Genomic DNA, 24137 nt, shown 5'->3' on the forward strand with positions numbered 1-24137 from the left:
CCATCTGGCCTGTCCGCCAGGGCACGGCACAGTGACACTCGGGGCAGAGGGCTCCTTACTGCGGGGGTGGCCTGCACATCGTGGGGTGATGAGCAGCATCCCTGGCCTCCACCCACTCGATGTCAGGAGCACTCCATCCTCCCCTAAGTTGGGACAACCAAAGACGTCTCCAGACACAGCCCAACGTCCCGTGGGGGGGCGAAATGGCCAGGGTTGAGAAGCACTAGCCAAAGCAAAGCCTGTGCTTCCAGCCCTGGCCCCCTGCAGCTGCTGTTCCGAGTATGCTGCTCAAGGCCCGAGGTTCCGGAACCCAGGGACAGTGGGTCAGCCTGTGCTCCAAAGGTCTGTTGCATGGCACAGGTGCAGTGCCTCCCATGCGGGCTGCTCCCTGGGCCTCCTTTCTCTGGGGTCGTCTTCTCGTAAGAATAAAATTAAGTTGTTTTCACACAAAATGGCGGGAGAAAGCAAAATTTACACCAACCAGTCCAGACCAGTTCCGTGGTCAGGGAGGGGAGAGGGGTGTCTAATGTAAGGCTTGGGATTGGCACCATTTCCTTATATGGGGAAAAAACTGAGTTAGACCTCTAGGATAGGCTGTAACCTCTGGAGTGCCCAGGCAATGGGGAAACAGGGGATGGCTCTGCGTTCTAGGCTCAAGGAATAAATGTTGCTGCCACCTGTCACTTGGAGTGCCAGCCACCACATTTCGGTTGTGCACCCTTTCTTGCAAGACCGTTAATAAATTCTTTTCTTCTCCACAATCAGGTGGGCGTTTATACTCGTTCAGTATGGCTTTCTTTCTGACACTCAGCCACATCCAAGATCCTAACGTGGGAAGCACCCCTCTTTCCCCCACCGGACCACTCCCGAAGTCAGGGAGGTAGCTCTTCCCCACGTCCTGATGCCAATGGGACCCAGTGGCTGTGGACTGGACATCAGTAAAAGCAGAGAAACCCGAGACATTTCAGTCCTGGGCTGAGCTCTACCGCTGCACTCCCAATATGATGGAAATCCACTACCGCACCTGCCGCCTCCTGCCCCAGCAGTCCTGCCATCCACCCCCCAACACCCACCCCAGGAGTGGCTCCAATACAGCCTTCTCTCGGTGCACAGAAGCACACCACTGTGTGCGGGACCCCGCAGGCTACCCTTGAAGGAGGAGGCTTTGTGACCTGGCTCGGCCACCTTGCCGCCTACAAGTGCGTTTGTCTTAGAAGCTTCTAGTTAATAACCTTCACCTGCATGGACAGGCAGGTGGCTCTCTCTCTGCCCCTCCCCCGGGCTTCCCTCTCTCCTGGACTCCGGAGGAATGGCGGAGGTGAGCCAAATGAAAAAGTCCTGCAAAGAAAGCCACATCTGTGCCCTGAAGCTCCAGCCTCCGGAAGGCCTCACTTCAGAGTGGGGCACACGCTGCCAGGCTGGGCCAGGAAGAACAGGGGGCCTGGCCCTCAGTTCCACCTCCTGTTGCAAAAGAGCCATTAGTAGCTACAATGGAGCAAAGCCTCTTTTCCGGTAGAGAAGCCACCATGTGCTCAGTAAGAATCAAAACATCCAACTAAGTTACCCCACCCATCATGGGTCTCCCAGCAGCCACAGGGCACTGGCTGAGGTCTCCTCCAAAGCCAAGCAGGGAAGGAAAGGGCAGCAGTCCTTCCTGGAACAAGCCCTCAAAACCCAGCTGCGCAGCACATCCCGCCTGGAGCACTACCATGGCCGCCACAGTGCCGGGGCCTGCGTCCCCCTGGGTGGACAGTGGGAACAGAGGCTCCCAGGTCTGCACAGCTGCCTCAAAGCCTAAGAGCCTAAAGGGGCCAATAGCAGTCCAAGCCCTCCAGACCCAAAGAAAAGGCTGCTGCCAGATTCCACTACCCTGTGAAGCTGCTGCACTGCAGGGTGAAACGAGTATGAGAACAGGACTCATCCGTGCAACTGTGCCATGGAGACCACCTCCCCACCCAGGCAGACTCCCTGGGGTTGAGCTCGCGGACAGCATTTTCAGCAGTCCCAGCTTCGCAGGCTGGTGAGTGCCACCTGTCCATTCAGGGCCAGCCAGTCACCCCCATGGGGCTCATGGGCTCCTGCTAAACGACGGGTCTCCTTTGGAAAACAACCCATCAGAGGGTGCTACTTTAGAAGTGCCCAGCCACTGGGCACAGGCCTTATAGACTTGTGCTGGCACTGCCAGTTACATGTTCCTCCCCGCCTAGCCAGGTTATGGCCCATCAGGTATGGGCTTAATAAACCTTGGGAGAGAGAAGGAGAGGAAGGGGAAAGAGTGGAAACAAAGACAAATAAAAGGCGCAGGAGAGGGGGGTGCAAGGGTAGTTCAGTGTTAGAATTCTGGCCTGCCATGTGGGAGACCCAGGTTCAATTCCTGGCCCACGCGCCTCCCCAAAACAAAAACAAACAAGCAAACAAACAAACAAAAATTCAACAAATGGTGCTGCAATAAGGGGATACTCACATAGAAACAGAATGAAATGTGACCCCCCTCCATACAGCATACCAAAAAAACAAAAGGCACTAAGGAGGGACGGAAAGCTGTGGTATATACATACGATGGAATTTTACGCAGCTGGAAGAACGAATAAAATCAGGAAGCATGTAACAAAGTGGATGGACCTTGAGGACATTATGCTGAGTGAGATTAGCCAGAAACAAAAGGACAAATACTGTATGGTCTCACTGATGAACATTAATGAATGAACTTGGAGAATTTCAGTTAAGAACAGAGGTCATCAAGAGATAGAAATAGAGTAGATTTTGGGGAATTGGAGATGAAGGGATACAGATTGTACAACAGGACTGCCTGTAAAAATTCAGAAATGGATAGCACAATACTACCTAACTGTAACACAATAATGTTAGTTCACTGAATGAAGCTGAATGTGAGAATGATAGAGGGGGGAGGGCTGAGGGCACAAATGAAACCAGAAGGAAAGATAGACAATAAAGACTGAGATGGTTTAATCTGGGAATGCCTAGAGCATACAATGATAGGGACTAAATATACAAATTAAAAAATGTTTTTACATGACGAAGAACAAAAGAATGTCAATACTGCAGGGTGCTGAAAATAGATGGCAATTCATATTTTAAAACGTTAACTTATGTGTGGGACTAAAGCAAAAAATGTTTATTTGGCACAAAATTTGTATTTTGACTAGTGCATTTCCTAATATAACTTCTATGGACAGTTTAATTGAATACCATAAGTACATGGAACCTTACATAGAGCATGAGATTTTATAGGTATGTCCAGAGTGATGCCCTCATAAATCCTACAATGATTTGAACAGTGAAGAAAAAAGTATTTGCAAAGTTCCCTTGGGGCAATGGCGAGAAAGGGGGAAAATTCAACTTTCTCATTTGGAGAATTTCTGATATTCTTGCAAGCAGTGGGGACAACCAAATCAACAGGCTGAGCCTCAAACTTGGGGTTTGTTCATACGAAATTTATCCCCACAAAATTAGACTAGGCCTACATAAAATTAGGCCTAAGAGTCACCCCCCAGAAAACCTCTTTTGTTGCTCAGATGTGGCCTCTCTCAGCCAACATGACAAGCAAACTCACTGCCCTCCCTCTCTCTACATGGGACATGACTCCCAGGGGTGTGGACCTTCCTGGTAACATGGGACAGAAATCCTAGAATGAGCTCGGAATCAGCATCAAGGGATTGATAAAACCTTCTTGACCAAAATGGGGAAGAGAGAAATGAGACAAAATAAAGTGTCAGTGGCTGAGAGATTTCAAACAGTCAAGAGGTTATCCTGGAGGTTATTCTTACACATGTTATAGATATCCCCTCTTTAGTTTAAGATGTATTAGAGAGGCTGGAGGGAAGTGCCAGAAACTGTAGAGCTGTGTTCCTGTAGTCATGTTTCTTGAAAATGACTGTATAATGATACAGCCTTCTCAATGTGACTGTGCGATTATGAAAACCTTGTGTCTGATGCTCCTTTTATCTACGATATTGGCAGATGAGTAAAAAATATGAGTTAAAAATAAATAATAGGGGGAACAAAAAAAAGACAGAGAGAGATAATTCCTAAAAAGCAGAATAGTCTTGTCTGTAAACTAACAATATTGCTCTAAGTCTCTAGTTTGCAGAAAAAAATCTTCATTAATTTTGTTTGGACATACAGAAACTACTTTAAGAGTTCAGGCCTTAAATTCGATGCTCAAGATACATACATGATGAGAGAGAAGTATTACCAAATTTTATTTTTAACTCAAGAATTTCCTAAAATACTATTCACTATGTCCAAAAGGATTTTTTTAATGCATATAGAAAACAGTTATTTATTCTCCCCCCAAAGTAAAGCCACCATTATGATTTTCTCTACACATGGAAAATAAATTTCAACCAAAAAAAAAGAAACCATTTTGAAATTAAAAAAAAAATCCTGAACCAACACATTGTCAGACCCTAGATATCCAAGATTACTTGGCAGTGGCACAGGTGCTGATGAAAAGAGTATTTTATGAATATTTTCTCTAGCCCTCCTGTTTTGTTTTGTTTTTTTCTTTATTAAAGAAAACCCGTGATTGAGTTTATAGAACAACCATGCATAAAATATAGGATTCCCATATACCATCCCACCACCAATCCCTTGTACTGGTCTGGAACATTGGTTACAACTGATGACAGCACACTTTTTATAACTGTACTAATAATTAAAGACCATAGACCATGGTTTAAGTTAGGATTGGTTCACTGTAGATGTACTGATTTTCTTTAAAATTTTTATTGTTTTATCATATATACAATCTAATATTTCCTTTTTAAATCATATTCAGCGATATATTTCAGTGCTGTTAACTGCATTCACAATGTTGTGCTACCATCACACTGTCCATGACCAAAACATTTCCATCGTGTTCAAAAGGAGTTTGATATGTCTCCTCAAGAAAACAAAATGAAGCAAAGCAATAAACAGCACCAATAAGAGGTTTTCTTAACACTTCTATACTCAGGTGCTTCAAGTAGACTCATTTACAGATCAGAAAAGTAAAAGAGGGATGGAGTCCTTTGTACTACATCTCAGTGCTGGGACTCAACCACTTCTCTAAGAAGGCATGCAGGAAGCTACCTGCTTTCTTTACAAACCTGGGTTTTTAAAAGAATGTATTCTCTGTAAAATACTGCAAACTAAACAAATATGAAATAAAATGCCTCCTTTTTCTAACCTTCAAAAAAGAAGAAGGGACGAAGTCCCCAGAAGCCAGGGTGAAGACAGCATCACTGCCTCTAAGGACACTGGACGATGGCTTCCAGGGGGTGGGAGCCAGAGGGACCAGCAGGGGGATCATGGAGACATGGGGGTAGATAGCAGAGACCAGGAGGGGAGGGGGCAGAGGGGCCAGGAGGAACCAGGAAAGGAGGAGAGACAGAGATGGGGTTGGGAGGGGTGGGAGGAGACGGTAACAGGGCAGGAGATCCATCACCTGCCGCACTGGCCTCCCTGAACTCCAGACGGTCCCCCACCAACTGGACCATCCCCCTCCCCCTGGACCATCAGCCTGAGCAATCCCCACGACCACTCCACAGGAAGGTTCCTACTCAGCCCACGTGCACATGAGGAAACCAGTGAAACGAGCTGGCGTTTTGTGGAGTCAGAATTCTAAGCTGGAACTGTCTGGACCTTGGTCCGTTCTCCTAAACAACTTCTATGCAGAGAAGGGAGGCTTACTTGACAAACTTTCCGTGGCCCTGACACAAAGGGCTCTGGGTCGTTAGCAACTCACTGTGGAGATGCTGGGTAGTGATGGAGCCAGCGTTCCCCGTGTCTGTCTATCAGCAGCCGGGTCGCCAGCAACTCTCCCCTTCCCTGCCCATGGAGGGGCCGTCTCTCCCCAGCAGAGCTTGGCAAGAGTGACATGCATCTTCCGGCAGCTTCTGCTACAGCTCTCCCGGCACAAGCTCTCCTGCTGTGCCGAGACTGATGGGGGACTAAGGGCCCTGGAGCCCCCAAGACCCGTTCCCTGGGTCCTCCAGAACCAAACGCTTTTCCTGATGCTACAACGATGTTATTATCTGCCTCTCACTCTCATTCTCTCACGAGTGGAGCACTCCGGAAGCTACGAGACTTATGAAATTACAACCCCATGAATACAGACGCAGCTACAAGAAGACTCAAGGTAATGAGGTTTGCAAAAGTGTAAAACAACGCCATTCTTCTCACTAACACTTTTTCCACTCTGAAAGTTTTAAACTTTTCAGTTTAAAAAACTTGTTTACAATAGCATATGCTGGATTTATTATTCCTTTTAAACGAACTAAAGAATAAATGTTTTTAAACTTATCAATTTTAATTTTTAAATTGCTAAATTTTAATAGCTATAATCCACACAAACAACACTTTTTTGGGGTCCTGAGATCAAAATGTTTAAGACTCCTGCTCTAGACTGAGGCTGAGACCCCACATGGAGTGAGACCGCATGAGGGAGACCGAGGACCCAACAGCTGGCCAGCCTAGGCTGTGGAGCAAGGCCCCCAGGGTTCCCAGCCTGGTCCCCACTGCAGGGAGCCCCACAAGCGGCCTGTAGGGCCAGAGACCCTCCCAGCCAGCCCCCATTCTGAACCGCTGAGTTCTGGGAGCTGAGGACACCGCAACAGGGAAGAGGGTCGGGAGAGCGCCAAGACAAGCCTAAGACCAGAGGCGTGTGCATCTGGCAGGGGACAAGCCAAGCCCCTGAGGGCTGAGGTGGGCTGTACCTGTCCCCAGGCGGACCACTGGAAGGTCACCCCACACACATATCCCCACTGGCCAGAGAAGACACCATGTGGTCATCCACTGCCTGATGCCCTGCATGGCTCTGAGGGTGCAAGCACAGGGAGGACCGCAGCTGGCTGGGCTACCTACCAAATGTCATGAGAGGCAGCTGAGCAAAGAGGTGGGAAGTGAAGGGCCAACATACAAAGTGTGCACACACCTCGACAGGGCACTACACACGCAGGTGCTCCTGCCGCGCGGAGCACAAACCAGGAGTGGTGCTGGAGGAGGGCATGTGGCAAGGAGAGATGGAGACAGTCAGGCCTCCCAGGCAAGAGAAGCCACTGCAATCATCAGCACACAGACCCCAAGATATCCCACTGCCACCCTGCTGCCGCCCACCACCATCCACTCACTCCTGTGGCTATTCAGGAAACAGACCCTGGTGCTGCCCACACAGCCGGCACCAGGAGGTCTCGAGGACATGTGTGCCTCTTCCTAACCAGACATGCCACCCAGGACATTCTGGACACTGGCCACGCCCTTCCCGGCCAGCAACCACCCTCCTACAATTTAATTAAAACTGAATTAAAATAGGGGGGAACAAACCCTAAATTGAACAGAAATTAATGAACCTTGTTCAATGTCACACAGAAAACCACAGAGAGAAAAAACTGCTCCAGCAGACACCTCCGACACAATTCTGACTGCATCCTATGTGTGGGCATGTGTGCACATGTGCTTAAGTATGGGGATATATTCTAAGGACAACAAAGATGGCAAAAAAATCTCAGGATTCAATCGCCAGGTTTGTGTTGAAGGTGAGGCTGGCCCGGCAGTCTGGGAACTGGTCTACGGATGCTGCGGCTAAAGCAAACACAGCAATGACACTGATGCCATCAAGAACCATGACTGCTGACGGAAAGAAGACACCAAATAAAACGGAAGAAGTGGACAAAAGCCCCGTAATATTAAATTGGAAAGATTATGATGAGCTCAGGATTCTGGGTTCCTATTTCCCCTCCGAAAAAGCCTAAAGGTTACAGCCCCTCCCTCCCCCACCTCAAGGTGCCCACCCAGCACCCAGGTCAGGGTTTCTATGGCTCCTTCCCCACTGCCAGAACCAGCACCCCCTGGAGAAACGGTCCTTCCAGGGTTGGGGCAGGGGAACACACGGGGCACACCCGGGGGTACACAGGGCATACACACGGAGACAAAAGGGCACACACGGGGACATACATGGGGGCATGCAACTTGGTGGTCAGAAAGCAAAGGAAACATTCAGAGACGACGCAGAGGTCAGTTTAAACAGCACTCCCACCAGCCAAATTGGGGATGATCTGAGCATCAAAAATAATATGGACTATGATTGTAAAGGGTTGAATAAATAAACATCCATGAGTCCTCAGTGAGGTGGGGGTGGGGTGGGGACCTCAGAGAGGAGCTAGAACGCGGCTAGAGGCTTGTCAGCTTCTCCTTCACAGAGCCACGTGCCGAGTGCCCCCAGCTCTTCAGGTTGTGGCTCACATGTCCTGTCCCTAAGGGGACTTCCAGAACACCTCTGCTGCCCACCCCTCTCCCCCTCCCCCATCGCACTGTCCCATCTTGCTACTGGTTGCCCACCCACCTTCCCAGCACATCAGCTGCCTGAGGAAAGGGACTCTCAGCACACTGTGCATGGCTGGGCCCCTTCCCTGGGCTCAGGGTGGGGCCCACAGGACCACCTCCCCAGCTACCTGACTAGATCCTGACCCCTAATGTCAGAGCCCCCCCACTTCACGTCCCTGGGCGAGAAGGGACTGCCCATCAGAAACAGCCCCACGAGACCCACTGTGGGGCTGTGCAGACATGCTGCACTCACATCAGCAAATTACAGCCCACACACAAGCTAATTTCACACTCGTGAGGCCACTCCGGCCAGTCGGATGGATCAGAGGGTCACCCACTACTGCCAGGCCTGTCTACAGGCTGGGACAAGTCTCAGAAAAGGCAGTGGACGCAGGGGTATGGTCTACCGACAGCCCGCCCATCCACAAAGGCTGGAGGGGAAGTGGTACAACTGAAAGAAAAGACCCTGACCCCTAGGGGAAAGAGGATGGTTACACCTCCCCTGCTTCCTGGCTGGGCCTGCATTCCGGAGGAGGAGGAGGCCCCATGTGAAACACTCAATTAACACTGAACAAAATCACGCCCGTTACCCAGTACAGCTGCAACATTCAAAGGTAAAACCAAAAATGCGCCCCAAAAACTAAAATGCCAGTGCGGACTTCCGGAGAAGATGGTGGCTTAGTAAGACGCGCGGGTCTTAGTTCCTCCTCCAGAAAAGCAACTAAAGAAACAGAAACAATACAAAACAGCTCCCGGAGTCACGACAGAGACCAAAAAAGACAGCGTACCCCATTCTGGAACGGCTGAACGGGTAGGGAGAATCCACTGCTGTGAGATACCCGAGGGGTGCACGTTTTCCCGGCTGGGGTGGCTGGCGTCTGGGGTCCCCTCCACGCACGTGGCTCCCCGGTCTGACTGGGAACATTGGATAGCGGGGCCCTCCCCTCACGCTTGGCGTCTCGGGCCAGCTGGGCAATTTGGACCGGCACTCCCCCAAGCCACGGCCAGCGACCCCCGCCTCCATGCGCGGTTTCCCGGGCCGACTGCCCCGCAGACAAACGACCGCCACGAGCGCCACCTACTGGGCAGGAAAAGAAAAACAGAGCCCAGAGATTCCACAGAAAAACCTTTCAACCAGCTGGGTCCCACACCCAGGGAGATCTGATCAAATGCCCAGACACCAGCAGAAAATAATGGATGACGCTCGGAAAATTGAAGATATGGCCCAATCAAAGGAACAAACCAATAGTTCAAATGAGATACAGGAGCTGAGACAACTAATGCAGAATATACGAACAGAAATGGAAAAACTCTTCAAAAACCAAATCAATAAATTGAGGGAGGACATGAAGAAGATATGGGCTGAACAAAAAGAAGAAATAGAAAATCTGAAAAAACAAATCACAGAACTTGTGGGAGTGAAGGACAAAGAAGAAAAAATGGAAAAAACAGTGGATACCTACAATGGTAGATCTAAAGAGACAGAAGCTACAATTAGTGAACTGGAGGATGGAACAACTGAATTCCAAAAAGAAACAGAAACTATAGGGAAAAGAATGGAAAAACTTGAGCAGGGAATCAGGGAACTGAATGACAATATGAAGCGCACAAATATACGTGTTGTGGGTGTCCCAGAAGGAGAAGAGAAGGGAAAAGGAGGAGAAAAACTAATGGAAGAAATTATCACTGAAAATTTCCCAACTCTTATGAAAGACCTAAATATACAGATCCAAGAAGTGCAGCGCACCCCAAAGAGAATAGACCCAAATAGGCGTTCTCCAAGACATTTACTAGTTAGAATGTCAGAGGTCAAAGAGAAAGAGAGGATCTTGAAAGCAGCAAGAGAAAAACAATCTGTCACATACAAGGGAAACCCAATAAGACTATGTGTAGATTTCTCAGCAGAAACCATGGAAGCTAGAAGACAGTGGGATGATATATTTAAATCACTAAAAGAGAAAAACTGCCAACCAAGACTCCTATATCCAGCAAAATTGTCCTTCAAAAATGAAGGAGAAATTAAAACATTTATAGACAAAAAGTCACTGAGAGAATTTGTGACCAAGAGACCAGCTCTGCAAGAAATACTAAAGGGAGCACTAGAGTCAGATACGAAAAGACAGAAGAGAGAGGTATGGAGTAAAGTGTAGAAAGAAGGAAAATCAGATATGATATATATAATACAAAAGCCAAAATGGTAGAGGAAAATATTATCCAAACAGTAATAACACTAAAAGTTAATGGACTGAATTTCCCAATCAAAAGACATAGAATGGCAGAATGGATTCAGCTTTAAGACAAGATAAACTTATGAACCATGTAATAACATGGATGGACCTAGAGAATATTATGCTGAGTGAATCCAGCCAAAAACTAAAGGACAAATACTGTATGGTCCCACTGATGTGAACGGACATTCGAGAATAAACTTGAAATATGTCATTGGTAACAGAGTTCAGCAGGAGTTAGAAACAGGGTAAGACAATGGGTAATTGAAGCTGAAGGGATACAGACTGTGCAACAGGACTAGATACAAAAACTCAAAAATGGACAGCACAATAATACCTAATTGTAAAGTAATCATGTTAAAACACTGAATGAAGCTGCATCTGAGCTATAGGTTTTTGTTTTGTTTTGTTTTGTTTTGTTTTGATTTTACTATTATTACTTTTATTTTTTTCTCTATATTAACATTCTATATCTTTTTCGGTTATGTTGCTAGTTCTTCTAAACCAATGCAAATGTACTAAGAAATGATGATCATGCATCTATGTGATGATGTTAAGAATTAATGATTGCATGTGTAGAATGGTATGATCTCTAAATGTTGGGTTAATTTCTTTTTTTCCGTTAATTAAAAAAAAAAAAAAAGAGAAGGGATAATTGGAGATGAAGGGATACAGACTGTACAACGGGACTGGATATAAAAACTCAGAAATGGACAGCACAATACTACCCAATTGTAATGCAATTATATTAAAACACTGAATGAAAAAAAAAAAAAAAAAAAAAAAAAAAAAAAAAAATGCCAGTGCGGACAAAGAAAGGCGTCCCTGAGAACAGCGTGAACACGACCCGAACCCAGGGCTCTGCTCAAACGCCAACCCGAGTCAAAGCTGGGCCTGGATGCCACGCCAATCCTGGCCACTCTTCCCTCCTAAGCTTCCAAGTTTTATTTTTTAGCTTCAATTGTTTCTTGTTCCATGTTCCCAGGCCCTGCCCCATGGCGCTGACACCAGTGGGTGTGCCCCAGACACCAGAAATCCTGCACAGGAAGAAAAATACACACAAAGTCAAACAGAGAATGGGGAGACCCTTCTGCCAAGACAGGTCGGAAGAGCACCACCACCTCCTCTCCAACACGCTGGAAGGAGCAGCACAGGTGGGAGCACAGAAAAGGTATGTCCACCGAGAGCAGCTGGGGTCCGTGTGCCCTGACAAAGCACCAGGGCACCCCTGCCAGTGCTCTGAAGTCAGTGCCAGCCTCTGCCAAGTAAAATCCCCAGCATTGCTGGGGTCCAGGAACATCAGTGTGGGCGCCCCCACCCTCATAGCCTCAGAAGCCCACCTTCCCAGACCACACAGGGACGGCAGAACCTCGGCCCCTGAGCTGACAACACACTCAGCACATCCGGTGAACCCCTCCCAAGCCACCGATGGCAACCCACATCCAGGACAACAGCCTGCTGGACTGACCATGGGTCAGCCTTGTGTCCCTAAGCGGGATGTGAGAAAAGGGCAGAGCCTGGCTTCTCTGGAGGACAACAGTCCCAAAGCCTGGGGCAGAAGCCATGGCAAGAACAAGGTAACCACACCAGGGTGAAGACTGGAAGTGGAAGCCGCTGCCCAGGGCAGGCCCCTCTTCCCAAGTACTGTGCTTTGGGGGCCATGGGAGGTCATCATAGATGCCCCTGCAGTTAGAAGCACAGTCTGCAGACCAGGTGCCAGGACCTCAGCAGAGCTTTTCTGTGGAACCTTCCGTGGGTTCACGTCCAGCCCAATGCCTGCCAGCTGGACCTTCCAGCAGGGAAACAAAGGAGAAGAGATGGATTGCTTAGGGCATCAAAGAGCACAGGGCACATTCTAGAAGAGCTGCAAGAGACTGCTGCCCTCCTTACCAGGAGCCTGAAGGCAATACCACCACAGGCCTAAATACCTGCCCAGGTGGAGCCCTGGGGTATGCTGCCCTCCAAGAGACCTGTTTTCTGAAAATGTCCCCAATCAGGGCTTCAGGAGCTGGGAAGGGGGGGCCAGGGGTCTGCCACCTGGGAGAACCTGACTTCATTCAGCTAGTTTTCTGTCCATGCCTCTATGCCATGTCACTGCTTCTTCCTGGGCCCCATGTTTCCTACTTTGTGCTAGGAAAACCTATTAGCATCCCTCAAGATGACTCAGGCTGAGCGTCCATGCTCTCGGCCAGCTCCAGCACGCATGTGCTGCGATGCTCCTGTTGTCCTCACCCAAGGGTGGCTGGGCCAGGCTGAGAACTCACTGGAAGCAGAACTGGCAACCTTGTGATCTGGGAACCCCTACCCCAACAGGAGCCTGGACAGCAAACCCCACTGCATCAGCAGCCTGGGGTGGCCTCTGGCTGATGAGGTCTCCCAGCTCAGCATTCTAAAAGGCTGGCACCTTCACCAGAATGTGGGAACCACCAAACCACCAAACACCCACCCACTGGTGAATGGACAGGACGCAGTGTGCACCCACCAGGGACCCAAGGACCAGGGCGTGTGAGATGTGCAAGAACCTTGAAGCATCATCAAAAGACCACATACTGCATGATTCCACACATATGAAATGTCCACGAAAGGCAAGTAAACAGAGACCGAGAGTGGATGAGTGATTGGCTGGGGTGGGAACGGGAGTGGCTGCAAAGAAGGACACAAGGTTTCTTTGGGGGATGATGGTAAAGTTCTAAGATTAGATTGTGGTGATGGGTACTACTCTGTAATTTTACTAAAAGTCATTGAATTGTACGCTCAAAACAAACTTTATGGTATGTAAATTATACCTCAATAAAACTATTAAAAAGAAAAAGTTCTGAAGACTCAAGCAAGCCTGTGCGTCCTCATCATCAGCTTACTTGCTCCCAGGAGGCAAGGGAAGAAGAAAAGCTAATTCATCTCCACCCCCTCAGATCCCTGCAGAGATGCAGCTACCCTGGGCTTCGTGCCTTTCCCTGAGGAGACTCCTGAGCGTGGGGCAGGAAAGCCCAGCAGCCACATAGCAAAGAGCAGCCGGCCGAATGGCCGTGCAGATGCTCCCAAGGGAGATTAAGCCCCCACCTGAACCGGCAAATCCTGGCTTCTTTACCTACCTCCACCCATTCCCACGTCTGCCGCTTGAGAACAGAGAGTGCTGGCGTCAAGGTACCCTGCAGACTCGGAAAGAAAGGCGAGGAGGATCCGAGGTACGGAACCTGCAGACGGGGGACCCTGCCTGGAGCCCCAACCCAACCTCCTCACACCCAACCCCTGCAGGCCTAAGGGCGAGGCAGGCAGGCATGGGCAAGTCCCTCCAAACTTCACCCTGCTGGGCCCCACCCAGGCCTGTGGGAGGGCCGGGCTGTTCCTATCAGTCGGAGTGGGAAGAAGTTTATTTCCTCTGCTGCATTCCCAGATGCTGAGGCTTCTGGACTGCTGCTTCTTGGTGGGTAATATTTGAAAGGCACTTCTATCTTCTGCTGAAAAATGCCTGTCCTTGCCAGCTAAGGATAAGACAAAAGTTTTCCCTAAATCACCAAGCACCTAAGAATACAGGATCTTCATTTTTCCAGACTATCGGATCTGATGTATTCCAGGCAGTTTCCTCTTGTGTTGCCACTGTCATCAGCTGTCCAGAATCGAGATAGCCAAGGACTACAGAGGCTGACTACACAAGAAGCAGTGACCCTTTCCAAATCTGAATGTACTCTTTGTAAAACAAAACAAAACAAAAAACCTCAACGCCTGTTTCAACAGCAAACCCAAAGCAATGCCAAGGGGAGGAAATGCAGAGACTGAGCAGTTACACACAGCAAAGCCTCTCCAGAGAAGCCCAACGGAACCCCAGGAAATTCAACACTGAGTCCTAACATGCTGCGCTTGACTGCTGGCTTTTCTGAGCAGGTTTTCCAGTAGGACCTCCCCTTCCTTGGAAGCAGCCGGGAGAGCTGAAGATAAAACTGCTAACATTACTCAGCAAAGTCAGCGCTAAGTTTCTCTTTCAGTGAAAGGGAAGATGTGGTTCTTCACTTGTGCATCTATATATACCATCCTTCTGGTTACTTCAGCAAGCAGGAGGGAAGGTAGAGAGCACCGTTTGCTGCTCCTGTCCAGTTCATACTGAACAAAAAAAGCAAAAAAACCCTTTGTTTAAAAAAAAACAGAAAACATAAGAAGAGATCTATGTATCGAACTACCTAGTTGGCAATCAACAGTCTGAACCAATAAAAGGATCAAGATAATAATAAAGAATAACATATTTCCCCAATTCTGAAGCCAGATTAAAGAGTTAACCACCAGCTAAAGCCCCAGCACCAGGCACACAAAAGGCATTCTGGCAGGAGGAGGCTGTTCACACTCAGCTGACTCTCCCTCTCTCTGCCTGCCCCCGGCTCTCCTCCAGGGCTAGGGAAGAGTTGGGAGATTGTGTGTGTGTGTGTGTGTGTGTGTGTGTGTGTGTGTGTGTGTGTGTGTGTGTGTGTGTGCCTAACTCTGCAGTTTTCAAGAGTTGGAAGATGGTGTGTGCGTGCGTGCATGTGTGTGTGTGTCTCACTCTGCAGCTTTCAAGAGTTGGGAGATGGTGTGTGCATCTGTGTGTGTGTGTGCGTGTGTGTGTGTATGTGTGTCTCACTCTGCAGCATTCAAGTCTAGGCCTTGACGGCTTCATAGTTTATAGTAGATGCTCGATGAATAAGTGAAACGAGCATAGGATTGGAGGGACAGCAGGAAGGAGGGCTGCAGAACCCATGCCACCACTGTGAAAAGATCTCGAAGAAGATTAGTACTTGACAACTGAAATGTGCCACTGAAAAGGAGGGGCAGGCGTTCAGATTTAAGGAATTGTTAGCATAATTCATGATTCACAATTCAAACATGCAATGCCCTAAAGTGAAAAACTCATACACAAAGACAACCAAACTCCTTTCCAAAACCTCTTTTACAATTCTACTTTTTTGGGAGCTGCACATTTGTAGAGCCAGGCAGCAATGACTGCTCCTTTCCTTCCCACAGCCGCCAATGCAGCTGCTCCTAGCCTGTACCTTTCGAAGCCCTCTGTGCAGACTTCTGTTTACCTCTAGGACCTGGACCAGCACGGAACTCAGCAATTAAGAGCCACCGTTTACCTGGAGGGCTGGACCTCCGGTGAATTTCTGGTTATTCAAGATGATTACAGTCAAGTCCATAAAGCACTGACTTCAGTCAGTTTAAAGAGACTGCACAGTTAGTCAGCTTCCAGGCACAGAGGTGCTGCTACTTAAGGAAATGAGCACATTATAGATGACACACCGAACACTGTCCGTTGCTTCCTCAGCAACCTGGCTGATAAAGCTGGGCCCTGTGACAGAAAGCCCTGTGACTTTTCCAAAGCAGACTCACTTGGGAGCTACGGTGCCTCCAATACAGTCCAACCGAAAGAATCAGAAAGTAAGTTAATTTAACTTGGAATAAAGCAAACACAGGTCTTTGCCTTCAACTCCAGGTGCCCGTGGGTTTTAAAGTCCTCCTACAAAACAACCACCATATGCCAGCCCTGCATTCCTTTCATTTATCCGTCCATAACTCTATATTACAAATACCACATTTTCTATTTTACAGATGATTAAACAAACAAACAAAAAAGCAAGCGGGGGTGGGGGGGGAAGGCCCAAAGTCACAGAGACAAGCAGCACAGCTGGGTCAAACCAAGTCTATGGGGCAGGGCTGCCTGTCCCCTAAGGAAGCGCCCACGTGGGGTGGCGGCTGTCTCCTCCTCACCCACAAGCTGCCCACAGGCGGCCCGACTCCGGTGCTCTGGCTCCCGCCCACCCAGCCACACTCAGCATTTCTCTTTGGCCCGCTTCATTTATCCGCCCTCACACTTTGTCCTCCCTGGTCTCCCCTCCACTAGCCGGCATGACAGTGGAAGGCGAGGGCCAGGTCTAACCCATTACGCATCTCCCTGCTTACCCCGACATTGCCCAGCCGCTACCAGACACCCTGCAGGGGGCCTGGGCCGTGGACACCTCTGCCTCACTGTCAGGACTGCAGAGTCCGCACATGCCTTTCCACCAGCCCCAAACCAAGAACAACAGCTCCCCAGCCCCACCCAAGCCTCTGGAATACTGACTGACACCCAAGGGGTGCTACTGAAGAAACCCAGAGATAGGGGTAGACGCTAAGGACCGAGCTACTGGGTGAAAAGTGCCGGCCCTTCTCCTCCCTCAGAAGGGAAGGGGGTGGGGGTGGGTACTGCTTCCGCTTGAATAACTTTCTGACGGCAAAGTGACTTTTTACTTATTTCTCAGCAAAGCTAAACACAAAAGCGCACGGGAGGCAGGGGAGGGAGGGGGACGCCCGTCGGCAGTGTCGATGCTTCCTTCCGACTCCACGGAGGTCGCGATGCCAGGACGAGCGGAGCCTCCCGGCAGCCCCGGTCCTCCCCAACCAAGGCCGGCCGCCGACGCGCGGCTCCCCACTTTCACCTGCGCGCTCTCACTGCACACCAGGGGAAAAAAGTTGGGCTGCTGGGTGGGTTGTTTTCGTTGTTTAATTTTTTTTTATTTTTATTCTTTAAGGAAGTGTTCTTCACTCGCTCAAGGGATTTATTCCAAACCAACGGACCCGCGGCGGCCGGTGCGGAGAGCGCGCTCCGCAAAGCCCCCTGACACCCCAGCCGCAGGGTCTCCCCGGGCCTGACTCCTGCGGGGTTCCAGCACCCCAGGTCCCCGAGGCGCCCCCCCACCCCGAGCCCCGGCTCAGGTCCCCGCCCGGGAGGCGGCGCGGAGCCGCGCGGGGCCCACCGCCGGGAGAGACCGGGAGCCGGCCCGACGGGGCAGCCCCTCAAGGCGCGCGGGCCCCCCCGAGAGGCCGCCCGCAGTCCGCGCCGCCAGGGCCCGGGGCCCTCGTCCGGGACGCCGGCCCCGCGCACGCCCGGCGCACACTCACCCCATGAGCCAGTCCATGGCTGCGCCGCGCCCGCCGCCCGTCTCGTCGCCCCTCAGCCCGCGGCGGCGGCGGCGGCGGCGGCGGCGGCCGGAAGTCAACACTCGCCCGCACACTCCCCCACGCGCGCCCCGTCGCCCCGCCGCCGGAAGTGACGCGCCCGCACGCGGCCGCCTGGGAAGTGTAGTCCCGGCGGCCCTTTCGGCCGCGCCGCGTTTCCGGCCGGGGCGCTTGCCGACGTGTGTTCTCTCGCTGCCCCCCGCACTGGCCTGAGGTCTCGAGACACGTGCAGGCTTCGAGAAAGCGCGGGGGCCCGGCTTCCTTCCCTCGCACCGGGAGGAAGGGACCAACCCTCGCCATCCCTCGAGCAGAGCCGCGAGGGCAGCACGAGTGCAGACGCCTCCCGGTTGCCTCCGCCTTGGGAGCTCTACGCTGGGCACGTGGACGCGGAACCGTCGGGGCTGGAAGCGAACTCCGGGCCCAGAGGTTGATAGGTTACCGGGCTATCCCACAGCGAACGGGTCGGAACTGCAGGGCACAGACACAAGGCTCCTGGCTCCTGGCTCCTGGGCCACAGCTTGCTGCACTCCCACTGCTGCCTCCGAGATCGTCAGCCCCTCCTCCTGCGGAGGTAAACTGCTAGGCACGGACACTGGGCGGCTGAATTCCCCTACTCCAGGGGCAGCCAGAGGAAAGCAGCAGCTCTGGGCCTCACAGAGGTTGTGCATGCCCTTCTCCTCCAGGACCCTCTGCTGCTCACCTTTCCTTCTTTCCAGACTCAGGAATACCCGGGTGTCAACCAGGCCTCTCAGTGCCATCCATGTAAAGATTTAAGGAGGGGAGGAATTCATTAACAGAAGCTGGGTAGGTCACAGAATGGCCAGGGGGTTTGGAGAACCAGGCTTCTGAGACCATGCACCAAGGAACACCCTCCAGCCACGGTGGTCTCCATTCTAAGTGCCTTCACCCCTCCCTTCCTCTGTATAGAGGCCAGCAAGTGAAACAGTTCAATCCCAGCCTCCCTTGCAGCAGTAGGAGGCCAGGTGATATGGTTATGGCCAATGGTGGAGAAGCAGAATTGGGGCTGCTGGACTGGGAAGGTGCAAATGGCACTGCTGCTGTCACTGGGTGCCAGAATCCAGTCCCCCTATGCAAAAACTGACAGGAATGACACTAGAAAAGGAATGCAACTCATTGCTTAAATGGATTTTCTATAGTCTTGCCTTCAGTTCAAAGTTTAGAGAATCCTAGGGTGTTTGCCCACACTCTGGCTGCACAAGAGACTGGTAGTTTACAGAATAGGGAGCAGATCTACCCTCTTGGAGGGAATTCTTAGGATTCTGAGAGAAGGTGAACAAAGGACTACCCAACGACAGTGCGCCCTATTTTGCTGATTTACATTAACATCATGTGATGGTTTGAAGCTGTATATACCATTGTGGGTGGGACCTCTTGATTAGTTTATTTCAGTTGATGCATACCCTAGTGGTCTTTTTTCATATATGTATATTTTTTTATTGAGAAAACTTCACACATATATAGTCTGTCCAAAGTATACAGTCAGTGGCTCACAGTATCATCACATAGTTGTGTCTCCATCACCATGATAATTTTTAGCCCCAGTGGTCTTAATCCTCTTACCAGAATTCTCTGTAAGAGGATAAAAGAGTAGACACAGAAGCTAAGAGAGAAACACACAGAAGCTACGAGAGACAGAAGGTAAAAGAGAGAAACACACTGAAACTCAGAGAGGAAGCCACCGAAGCCAGAAGCTGGAGCAGCAAAACCCAGGAGAGAAGGGAGAGACCAGCAGACATTACCACGTGGCTTCCCCTGTGATGGAGAAGTCCTATATCACCAGCAGCTTTTCTTCAGGAAGAGGTATCATCCTGAGATTCCTGACTTGGATATTTTCACAGCCTCAGAATTGTAAACAGGTATATTAATAAATCCTCATTATATAAGCCAACCCATTTCTGATATATTGCACTTGTTCAGCTTTAGCAAACTAAAACACACCATTTGTCTTAGTTTTCCAAGGCTGCTAGCACAAATGCTAGACAACAGCTTGGCTTAACAACAGGAATTTATTAGCTCACACTTGCAGGGGCCAAAAGGTCCGAGTCAGGGCCTTCCCAAGGCTTTCTTCCAGGGTCAGTAGCACTTTGGTGATGGCAGCCCTCCATCACATGGTAACTGCTCTCGTTTCTCTTCTGGGTGCCCGCTGACTTCCCTGCTTCCAGCTCCTTCCTGCAGCTTTCTCTTTGTCAGGCCTCCAGTGACCTGGAATAAGACTCCACCTCATTGAGTTGGGCCCCACCTTAACTAAAACAACCTCTTTTAGGGGTCTGTTTCCAATGGGTCACACTCACGGGGTGTGGATGGGGAGCAGGTATCTGTCTCATATCCACAGTGCCTAAAAGGAGATGACATGCTGCTGCTTGCCACAATGCAGCTGTCCCTTACACACTTGAAAACTACCCACCCCAGCTGGCAAGGCCCCACCCTAGTCTCCGCAGCTCTTGCCAGGATCCCTGGAGCTGGTCGGCCCTCTTTGAGCCTTGTCATGATTGTGAAGCAAACTCTACCACTATCTGCCACCTGAGATCAAGAGTAAAAAAAGAAAATCCATTTAATATGCACTATCTCAGGAAGGAAGAAAATACAACACATACCGTGTTCTTCACTTCTACAGCTGGGCACAAGGCTCTGGGTGACATTATGGTTTTCCTCCTCCCCATTGCAGGTTTGCTTTGCCTTTCACTGCCACCTCACCAGGCTGCATCTCTTGACCTCATAGAGTGACTCACCCACACCGTCATTCCTGAGGGACTTGAGCCCTCTGTACCCCAGTCAGCATTCTGCATCTGGTGCTGCCACTGCCCATTCATTCTCAACCTGGACCTGCCCATGCCGGGAGGTGCTGTGGACAACGACCAGGTTCCAGGTTCCCATGGTGTACCAGCAAGCCTGTATCCCTTGATGTCTGGGGCTGGATCCCAGCTCTGCCATTGACTAGTTGGGTGACCTGGGCAGGCTGTTGAATGTCGCATGCCTCCATTCCCCTATGAGTATAATGGGAGTGACAACAGCATCCAACTTGTCATGAGAAATCCTGCATGAGGCCCCGGTGGACGGTAAAGGTGAGGAAGCAGTGAGGTGTGGCTCAGTGGGGGGTGTGCTCCCCCAGCTCACGCAGCCGTTTTGAGCTACCTGCGCTCAAGCTGAATCCCAAACCACCCACTTGATGGCTTAATGTCACCTCAGTCTGTAGTGGGCAGATTGTATGGCACGTGCCATCCCTGGGCTCAGACACAGTCTGAACTGGATGTAACAGGATGTAGCAGGCTGGAACTTGCTTCTCAAAGAATTGTAGTTGCTTTTTTAAGAAGATGTGGGGGGAAAAAAGAAGATAGGGCTTTGTTCCAAAACCCTGACTCTCCTTTCTGCCTTCCCACTTGTGCTTGCCGTGGGGCCCACCCCGTACGTCCTTGAACACCAGTGGGTCGGTCAGGTTCCAAGTGTCACGTGGAGAGCTGTCAGCACTGCAGCCTCGGCCAAACTGTTTCCTAGATCGGGGCCCATTCAGTGGTGGCACAGTTCGGGGTGTCTCATCAATTCCGTAGAAGCACACTCAGTGAGCACTGGTCAGGGAGTGTTAATTCCCTGTGTGATACCCAGTTTACCATTTTCTTCTTTAGCAGTGGAACCCTGTGCAGTGGGGCCAGATGGAAAGCTGTATCGACCTAGCATCCAGTGTAGGCGGGGTGGCCAATGAGACATGGGTGGCAGTTGGTGGGTGCAGCTCCCGCAAAGCCTTTTTGGGCTTTTTCCCCACCCCTGATTCTTGGAAGTCTCCCTCCTCCCAAGAAGAGGGGAATGAAGGCTCAAACTCTGGCATCTTTTGTGGACCACAAGGAAGCTTTGAGGATGCTACTGATGGCAGATCGGGTGGAAAGAGCTGAGGTTCCTGCTGAAACCAAAACCTGCACAGCAGTCCTGGCCCTTCAGCTGAGAGGGCCTTGACCAAGCATCTGCCTTCCAGTTTCTGTGGCTTGAAGCTAAAGGCAGTTCCTCACTAATAACATCCATTCAAATGCGGCCTCCTAAGGCTGGCTTAGGACAGTCTGGCCTTCACTTTGGAGGGGACATCTTGGCATTCCCAGACTTCTGGACAGCAAAACTCCACCTAGCTGGCATGTTCCTCAATTTCCATAAATGTGTCCGTTGGCCGGCATGTCTTATTTTGGTATCAGGAGTATCGGCCACTTCCTGGGTGCCAGGGCGGGTCAACGTGACATCACCCCCGTTACAGAGGCTGCAGAGACCACGAAGTTGACGTGGACTAGATGGAGGCAGCGAGCCGGGGGCTACGTTACCCTGTGGTGCAGTGAAGTCTCTCGGGGCCTTCACACTCTTGAATGCCGCCTCAGCGTCTCCAAGGTCGGCGGTAACCTAAGGGGCTCAGCATTGTCGCAAGGCCTCCGTGTCTTCAACCCCGTCGCTCGGTCCCTCCATGACTACCCCTGACACCTGCTCATACAAGAGGAACAGCTTCTCCCTCTCCACCCCACGTCCCCGCAAGAGCCACATACAAATTCCCCAGCCCTCACGCTTGTTTGACCAACTGCTCCTGCCCCACCCCATGCCACCCCATAGAGGTACAAGCCCCAGGTCCACACGTGACCTCCTGCTCCCCACCTGTTTTGTTGAGCCCCCATTCCTGAAGCATTCCCCCATGTGACCCTGCAAGGCACGCCCTCCTCTCTGTTCCAGGACTGGTGAGGACTGACCAACGTTTCTTTCATACGCCTCTGGTTCTCTCGCCCTTGGCTGTCCACCAAAAAGCCTCTCAGTACAAACCCTCCTGGGGCAGGTAAGCGGCAGGTCCAGCCAAGGGAGAGGGCCATGGTGTGGCGTTCACCATGCTGAGCCATCCCAGTAAGGACATCACATCTGAGCGAGCCGCTGCGATAGGAGATACTGTGTCTTCAACTCCCAGGAGTCTGGTCATCACAGCCTGTTCTGTCTTCTGCACAGACAAAATCCGTGAAAGTGGATGTACTAGGAGTCACCGCCTTGGCGTGGCTCACGCGTCTGGTGTGTGTGTGTGGGTGGGGGGTTCACCTCTGGCTCCTCTGGAGACAGCAGTTCACCTGTGGTCTGCTCTTTTTGGCAGGGAAGTGGTACTCTAGGGTTTCCAATTGGCCTCTTTTTCTTTCCATTCATCCAACACAGCTTAACCAGGCCCCGATGAGGTGCCTGGAAGACATCACACAAAGATCCGCTCTCGTGGGGCTCACGAGATGTTGCAGCAGAAGCTAAGGAGCGCTTGTAGCACGTTAAGAAGGGCTGAGTACCTGGAGAGAAAGCAAGCCCGAGGGAGGGCTGGCACGTGCTGATGTCAGCCGGAGTGTCAGCCTAGGGTCCTGAGCTCCTGGAAGTGGCAGGTCGGGGAGGGAGCCCCTGGGGTCTCTGGAGGAAGAGTGCTGCAGGCAAAGGAGCACGGGCCTTGAGGCTTTGCACCCCGCATGCCCGAGGAACCCCAGGCCCACGCCTGTGGCAGGTAGGGAACAGAAGAACTAAGCGAGCCCAGAGAGGCCAAGGCAGGCAGGGCCCGCGGCCAGGGAACGCCTGCAGCCTGCACTGGAGTGATGGGACAGGACTGGATTTAAACCCTAGCAGGAGCACTCTGGCTGCTGAGCTGAAAACACCAAGCGGAGAGAGGGGAGAGGCGGAGGCTGCAGGGAGGGCGCCGCGGAAAAGCCGTGGGGAGGTGACGCGGCGGGAGCAGAGGTGCGGGAAGCTGCGAGGAAACAGGCAGCGGTGCGAGGCTGAGCTGACAGTGTGCTAGTGCTCTGTGCCCAGGGCGAGACAAGTCTAGGAAGACTGCAGGGCCTTAGCCCGAGTGGTGCCGAGGGTAGCCTGGGAGCCCGCGGTGAGGGGCGGGTGAGGGGAGCCGGTCTGGGGAGAAGCCGGGAGCTGTGCCTCCTCCAACGCTGCAGTGAGGTGAGGGAAGGGGTCCGGCTAGAGACTCAACTTCGGGAGTCCTCACAGTATCAGTGGCAGTGAATGAAATCCGGGTCCGAGGACCAGCGCTGGGTCTGCAGCCCTCCAGCCTCAAGGGGCGGAGATGGGAGGGGCGCCAGCGAAGCCTGGTGGTGGGGAGAGAAGGACAGACACACAGGTCACAGGAGCAGATCCCAGGGACGGACCCAAACCTGTGTGGTCGGTTGATTATTGAGATGTCTAGGATTGGAGGAAGGACAGTCCTTTAAGAAAACAGTAAAGGGGGGTGCTGGGACAATTGGGTATTCATATGTAAAAAAATAAACCATGCTCCCTATCTCACACCATTCACAAAAAATCAACTTGAAGAGGATCACAGATCTGACTAAAACCCGAAGCTATTGAATGTTTCGGGGAAACATAGGAAAAAATCTTTGTGACCTTAGGATAGACAAAGATTTCTTAGGACATGTAAAGTACAAACCATAAGAAGAAATCTTTCAAGGACCTTGTCAAAATTGAAAGTCTCTTGCTTTTCAAAAGACATTAGTAAGATAAAAACACAAGTCACAGGTGGGAGATATTTTTAAAAATGTATCTGATAATGAATTTGTTTCTAGAATGCATAAAAGCTTCTTGCAACTCAACGATGAGACAACCCAGTAAAAAATAGAT

The 24137-nt window shown here is 50.9% G+C and overlaps 1 protein-coding gene across 1 annotated transcript in view; it reads right to left on the reverse strand.

The window, feature by feature from the left end:
- Positions 1 to 17532, reverse strand: part of MOB2 (MOB kinase activator 2) — a 100475-nt gene extending 82943 nt beyond the window's left edge. The window contains exon 1 of the mRNA XM_077115341.1: positions 17457 to 17532. Within this exon, the coding sequence (XP_076971456.1) occupies positions 17457 to 17473 (17 nt within the window). The 5' untranslated portion in view covers positions 17474 to 17532. The remainder of the gene's footprint in view (positions 1 to 17456) is intronic.
- Positions 17533 to 24137: the final 6605 nt, after the last annotated feature.

Source organism: Tamandua tetradactyla, chromosome 9 (assembly GCF_023851605.1).
Source record: "Tamandua tetradactyla isolate mTamTet1 chromosome 9, mTamTet1.pri, whole genome shotgun sequence".
NCBI lineage: Eukaryota > Metazoa > Chordata > Mammalia > Pilosa > Myrmecophagidae > Tamandua > Tamandua tetradactyla.